At 40.7% G+C, this 7411-nt stretch overlaps 1 protein-coding gene across 2 annotated transcripts in view; it reads left to right on the forward strand.

Annotated features, from left to right (window-relative positions):
* The window catches only part of Tmem67 (transmembrane protein 67), a 48645-nt gene that overhangs the window by 1437 nt on the left and 39797 nt on the right, over window positions 1-7411 (forward strand). For both annotated transcript variants that reach the window (XM_031366590.1, XM_031366591.1), the window contains exons 2-4: window positions 19-305; window positions 1811-1899; window positions 5499-5592. In XM_031366590.1, the coding sequence (XP_031222450.1) occupies window positions 19-305; window positions 1811-1899; window positions 5499-5592 (470 nt within the window). The remainder of the gene's footprint in view (window positions 1-18; window positions 306-1810; window positions 1900-5498; window positions 5593-7411) is intronic.

Here is a 7411-nt window from a genome sequence, read left to right on the forward strand (position 1 = left end):
ACCCTGTTGTCCAATCAGCTCAGCGGACTCACCGAGGAGACTGCTGGGGAGCGAAAGACTGCCTACCGAGGGTGCGGGTACCATGGTGACGCGTACAAGGCCTGTGGCGGCCATGGAGGTCAGATCGCGTTGTTCATCCCAGACTGGCACCGCGTACCTTCTCTTAGTTCTCTGTGAAGTCTCATGGGCCCAGATCTTCTCCTTCCCTTTCCGGCGGCCGGAGACTTGCGACCTCAACCAGTACTTTGACATTTCGGCGCTGTCCTGTGTCCCCTGTGGCGCCAACCAGCGGCGGGATGCACTAGGTGAGGCGGTTTGGGGGTGGATGGACTCTGACCAAAAGGAAGCACTCCCGACAGCCAGATATCTGATTTGAAGAATGTTTCAGAAAATGCACAGCCACTAAACCTAAGAAAAGGTTTCCTGGGAGGATTCAGTTGACACACTAATAAGATCAGTAAGCCTGGCCCCACCACCCTACCCTCACCCAGGAACTCATTTCCAGGGGTCAGTCCCTCGAAGGGGATCCCTAGGGTGGCACCTGAAAGCCTCCTAAGTAGAATAGAAATAGTAAAGAAATAACCTGAGGCGTCTCGTGAGCTACCCTGGCAGGAAAACAAGGGAGGAAGTGTGAATTAGTAAACTCGTGTGACCGTTAATTCTACTTCCAAATTCAAGGTAATTTAAAGCTGTTTGCAGCCGTGACTATGATCAGATTTTGTAAGCAAAGGAAACTGAAACCCAGATGTGGTGACATCTGTGTGACATACACTGGAAGCTAAGAGAACTCTTGTCTCTTCCCTCACTTTCTACCTATGTATTCCCAGCATCTGTGATTATAGATTTCCTTAGGACCTATCCCTTTTATTGTTGTTGATTGTTACTGTTTGCTCTCAATGTCTTTTTAGATTTAATTGCATCAGTTGGTCCGTTCTCACTTAAACTACCTAGAATAAGTCTTTTTCTATTTACTAAACTCTAAAATGCTGTGAATCTCAGATTGGTTAACTCTGCAGCTTTAGGCCTGATATAGTCTTCCTCAAGGCACTGAGCAGTGCAGATCACTGTGTCAGAGAGGTGTGTGAAGTGCAAACGTGTTCTGCATTGTACTGCTTTCATGACTCTGAATGAAGACGTGTGTGTTGTACATAGACTCCTACAGGTGCTGGTTCTACTTAGAGTCCTTAGAGTATTCTTTCTTTAACTAGCTGATCTTAATTGTAATTACAAACATTTATTTTCTTTCTAGACAAAGAGTAGCCATGACATATTTGAATGAAAGTAATTTTCCAATAAGATATTGACAAAATTAAAACTCACTAAATACACCCACATATGGTTAAGTGATGTGGAAATGTAATTCCTAGGTAAGTAGTTTTCATAGTTTAATAATAATAATTGCAATTTAAAAAGCAGCATCATAATGCCAGACATATTTCTAAGCCTTGACCTATTAGATAGGTCCTGGTTTTTTTTCTACATTTTACTAAACAAGAAGCAAGGTATAGAGTTGATTGACCCACTCAGTGTTTGCATGTGCATGCACAGACCCATAGATACATATACATGCACAGACAGACAAAGAGACACCTGTGGTCTCATATGATGCCCACTCTGGCCTCCCACTCTCTGTGGGTGAGGCTAACCTTGAACTCCTGCCTGAACTTCCTGTCTCTTCCTCCATGTGTTGAGGTTACAGGCATACACCACCACTCAAACTTCAAACTTCAAGATCTTAAGAACTGTTAAGTTTCTGTCTTAAAGTTTTGTTTACTAAGAAAAAAATCAGCTTTTTTTTTTTTCTTTTCAGGAACTTCCTGTGTATGCCTACCAGGATATCATATGATCTCTAATAATGGAGGACCTTCCATTATTTGTAAAAAGTGTCCAGAAAACATGGTATGAATAATTTATTTTAAAATAACTTTTGAGAAAAAGTCATAAATGTCTCTCAAACTTCAATATAATCTTTCCCATTTGTCCACATACTTTAAACTTATTAAGCTAACTTTATTAGTATATATTTTGAGATCAATAAAGCAAAGAAGAAAACTTTGGGAAAAAATTTCATTTTGTTATGAAAGTGTTTGAGTCAGATATTCCAAGTACAAAGCGGTGAAAAACTATTTCTATTTGCCTCACAGAGTAACTAGGGTATAAAGAAGAGAAGGTTACTCACCTATGAGTTATTCCCTATGTAGAGCCATTCAGGGTAAAATCTCTTTGCTGCAGATAGCATTCACCATCTTAGATGTACCATGTTGGTTGTCTTACATGATGATTGATACTCATAATGCTACATAAGGTACAGTAAGTCGATGCAATGCCAGTTATATCAATAGAAATGTAATCATTCGAAATTTGGTTAGTCTCCTCATTACATATTAGTTCAGGGAAATTCAACTAGTGGGCTAATTTCATGAGCTAATTACCAATTAATAGAAATATGTTTTCTAATCATTTCAGCTAATTAAGAGTCTCTAACAGTTCTGAATTCTATTGTTGTTTCTTATTCTATTAGAAAATTAAATCTAAGAATCTATTGTCATTAGCGGTCATCCTCTGAACTATTCATCCTGTAGATCTGATTGCTATATTTATATTTAATTCATGTTTTGGAAGTACTAGTTGTAGCTAAGTGATTGGTTATGAAGGGATATGGATAGACTATAGTCCTGGGATAAATTAATTAAAGTCTAAAAGTTTATTAAAGCTATTGTAGGTTCTTAGTGTTATAGAAGCATGCCAAATATAAAAACATTAATAACCCCAGTCTCTTCAACAAAGTCTTAATTTGTATCAGTTTTAGCATTAGTCTCTCTGACTCCAGTTATAACTTTAAGCCCTCCAGGCACACGAGTGGCCAGGCCCCTCCCTTGAGGACATCAAATCACCAGGTTCTATCCACAGGACACACTAACTGCCCTAACAGCTGGACCCAACCCCACTCTAAAGAGAGAAAAGCCCAAGCTCAGCCAGTACTTGAAATCCCACCAATCCCAACCCTGGAAAGTTCTGCTCCCAAGAAATAGTATATAAACCCTGTTCTGCTTAGTTCTTTGCTGCTTCTCATTCAAGCAGAGGCAGCTGCCCTCCTGGGTTTTTCCCTCTCAATAAATCTCTTGTGTGAGATATGTTGTGTGGTTCGGTGTGACTTTGTGGTATGCCTTGGTTCCAGACGGTCAGGATACCTTTCCCTTAAGAACTGTAGCACTTACATTGGTTCTGTGGCTGGATAAGCTCTCCTCACGCCTATATTCATCCCCCTTGCAGGGCTAAGCTTCACTGGGTCCATATCCCTCCTCTCCAGTCTACCCACAATAGACTCACCTTCCAGCTCACTGATTGCTCAGCTCCTTACCTACCAATTAGTTCCCCTTCGATGGGGATAAATGTTTCCCTGAGTTTGAGGAAGTGGCCCTTGAGTGTCCAGCACCCTTCTGGTACTGTTGGAAGCTGATGTACCCCCAGCCACAGTCTTTAAGCTGGGTCTGCCCTCCTCACCTGACCCCATCCTGCTGGGCTGTTGTGCCCGCTCCTGCCCTCTTCTCCCACCTTTCCTTTGGAACTGCCTGTAATCCCACAGCTTCCCCAGGACTTCATGGCTTTTGAGACTGTTTTCCAACCCTTCCCAGTGGATGGGACCCCACTCCTAGAGCTTAGTTTTTGTCCTTGCCTTCTGGCCTCCATGAAAGCACCTCTGTTATCAGGCCCTGAGTCTCCTCCAGCTTAGCCAGCCTAAGGCCCTGATCCCCAATGAATACAGTGACAACCCAGTGAATGGCTGTATCTTTCTCTAGTCCTCCTTTAGTCCTGGGGATGCCTGCAACTAAAAGTTGCAGTGACATTTTTTCCTTCCTTGCCTCTCATCCATGGGAACAGCTATTCCATGACCTCTCATTCCCACTTGGGATGCCTATTGGAAAACCGTCAGCCTCTCCACCTAATGCCAGACTTACAGGCCCCTACAATTGTTCATTTTTGCAATCAAATTTGACCTCAGTACCCCTTAGTCATATCCTAATATTATTCAGGGTCTTTACAAATATGCAGAGTGATAGGGGAAATGAAAAGAGATTCCCCTTTCCCTATTTCTCTTTTCTAAGCTCCAAGCCATTTGTTTTTGTCTGGTCTCCCTAGTGCACAGTGTGTAAATGTCCTAAATTATCATTGATGGATCTAAGTTTGTTGCAAAGTGGGAGCTAGGAGCCGGACCTACCAGGAGGGGGAGAAAGCAAAGAAGTAGACCAGTGTGGGCACACTCTTTGCTGGCTGATGTGTGGCTCACCTCCCTCCTGCAATAGCCTCTGTCTACAGGCACAGCTCAGAATTTTCCCATCTCTAAGGCTTCTTTATTCTCAGCTTCCTGGATTCAGTATTGGAGGGATTCTGGCATGTTTTAGGTATGCATGATATTAGACTTGGTTTTGTGCTGCCTAACTTCAATTAAAAGTGGGCTGTGGAGTTGGGGTATGGCTCCCTCCTCTAGACGCACCCATGCTTGTCTAAAATTTCTGTCTCAGATCAGGTGAGCCAGTTGCCTTTGTGACAGAAAGGAGAACAAAACAAAATAAAGGGACAGTCTATTCCCAGTAGAGACTGTTACTACTAATCTGATACTCTTTTGGTTTGGGTTTAATTCTAAAACTTTTGTAAGCATATTGGGTATGATTAAAAAACTTATAAAATCTGTAACAAACAGGTCAACCTAACCCTGGTAACACCCAGGTTGTGGGCTTTCTGTGTTCATTGGGTTTGAGTGTGTGAGTTTTCTGTGTTCTGTGCTCAGTGGGTTTGTTTTTGCCTTCTCCGTTGCTGGGAGTCCCCACCAGTAGCGCCACTTGCCATGGTAGCTTTGATGGCCAGAGCTCAGAATTTATCTCTGGGCTTTCTGATTACTGGAGTCAGTTTATGAAAGATTGGATTTGAAAACAATGTTTGTTTATAAGGTATTACAGCTACACCTCCATGCATTCCTCCGCAAGAATGTACCTCTACTCAAAGCAGAACTTCTTATATGCAAACCAAGGAGGTTGACCTTCTGGTCGCCTATTCCTGTCTTCTCTACTCACCACCTGTCTAACTTCCTAAGTTATTCCAGAGTTTTTCTAAACCAGGTGATATGAGGTCAAGTCTTCATAGTGCCAAACCTTATTAAAACCTTTGTTCGTATTCTTTACTAAGCGGCTAGATCAGTGTTCTACTGTTTTCTTAACTCAAATTAATCACTAGAGAGTTAGCCTGTCATAAACCCACTTAGAATAATAACTTAAAATTTAAAAGCCAATAAACTTAAATTTTAAAAAAATTAGAGTACTTTGGAATTGTTAAGAGTAAACATAACTGGGTTCTTATTGACTAAATTACCTTGAGTTTTGTTGTATTTTATACTTCTAAAAAGAAAGGTGAAAAACTAATTTTGAATTTATATGATCAGTTAAGAATAAAATCAATTAAAAAGAAAATCTCCTTTTTTTTTTTTTTTTTTTCAATTTTAGAAAGGCGTTACCAGAGACGGCTGGGACTGTATTTCTTGCCCTGGTGGCTTAACTGCTGAGGGGAAGTGCCACTGTCCCACTGGCCATATATTAGGTAAGAATAACATTTATAAAATAATGGTGATGGAGTTTTGTGTTTATTTTGTAAAGGATATTAATTTAAATGATTTTGTAGTTGTATGAGTAATATTGTAGTGCAAAATGTCATGATGCTTAATACAGCAGACACTGAGAAGAGAAATTTTAAGAATTCTTCCCAATTCAAGAGCATGAACTAGCATGTCTGTTAATGTTAATACTTGGAAAAGGATAGAAACTGTTATATGCAGCTAAGAGTTGAAAGTGTTCTTCTGAAAGAAAGTTTTCTAAAGTCATTACTTCAATTTAAAGTCACTGTATGTTTAGAAAACCCAAGGAAATCATATAAAACACAGTTTCTCAAGTTGCAAAATTAATACGTAAAAGGTATATTCTAATGTAAAAATCAAGTCATTCCAAATGTGATATAAGAAAATAAGGAGCTTAGTCATCAGGAAAATGCAAATCAAAACAACCCTGAGATTCCACCTCACACCAGTCAGAATGGCTAAGATTAAAAAACTCAGGTAATAACAGATGTTGTAGAGAAAGAGGAACACTCCTTCATTGCTGGTGGGACTGCAAGCTGGTACAACCACTCTGGAAATCAGTTTGGCGGTTCCTTCAGAAATTGGACATTGTTCTACCGGAGGACCCAGCTATACCACTCCTGGGCATATACCCAGAAGATGCTCCAACATGTAATAAGGACACATGCTGTACCATGTTCATAGCAGCCTTATTTATAATAGCCAGAAACTGGAAAGAACAGATGTCCCTCAACAGAGGAGTGGATACAGATATTGTGGTACATCTACACAATGGAGTACTACTCAGCTATTAAAAACAATTTATGAAATTTTTAGGGATGGATCTGGAGAATATCATTCTTATTGAGGTAACCCAAGCACAAAAGAACACACATGGTATACACTCTCTGATAAGTGGATATTAGCCCAGAAGATCGGAATACACAAAGTACAAATCACAAACCACAAGAAACTCAAGAAGAAGGAAGACCAAAGTGTGGATACTTCATTCCTTCTTAAAAGGGGGAACAAAATACCCATGGAAGGAGTTGCAGAGACAAACTATGGAGCAGAGACTGAAGGAAGGACAATCCAGAGACTGTTCCACCTGGGAATCCTTCCCATATTCAGTCACCAAACCCAGACACTATTATGGATGCCAGCAAGTGCTGGCTGACAGGAGCCTGATATAGCTGTCTCCTGAGAGGCTCTGACAGTATCCGACTAATACAGAAGTAGAGGCTCACAGCCATCCCTGACTGAGTACAGGGTCCCCAATGAAGGAGCTAGAGAAAGGGCCCAAGGAGCTGAAGGGTTTGTAGCCCCTGAGGACGAACAATATGAACTAACTAGTACCCTCAGAGCTCCCAGGGACTAAACCACCAACCAGAGAGTACACATGGTGGGACTAATGGCTCCAGTAGCATATGTATAGCAGAGGATGGCCAGGTTGGTCATCAATGGGAGGAGAGGCCCTTGGTTCTGTGAAGGGTCTATGCCCCAGTGTAGAGGAATGCTAGGGCCAGGAAGCAGGAGCAGGTGGAGTGGTGAGCAGGGGTAGAGGAGAAGGAACAGGGGTTTGTTTTTATTTTGTTATTTTTTTTTATTTTATTTTTTTTCTTTTTTTCGGAGGGGAAACTGGGAAAGGAGATATCAATATGACATCTAAATAAAGAAAATATCTAATAAAAAAGGAAAAAAATAAGGAGCAGTAAAACAAGCTTTAGAAGAAATGTACAAGATAAATTAATTGAAGGTATATTTAAATGAACTTTGAAGGAAGGCTTTTTTTTTTTTTTTTTTTTT

The sequence above is a fragment of the Mastomys coucha genome, unplaced genomic scaffold, assembly GCF_008632895.1.
Source record: "Mastomys coucha isolate ucsf_1 unplaced genomic scaffold, UCSF_Mcou_1 pScaffold14, whole genome shotgun sequence".
NCBI lineage: Eukaryota > Metazoa > Chordata > Mammalia > Rodentia > Muridae > Mastomys > Mastomys coucha.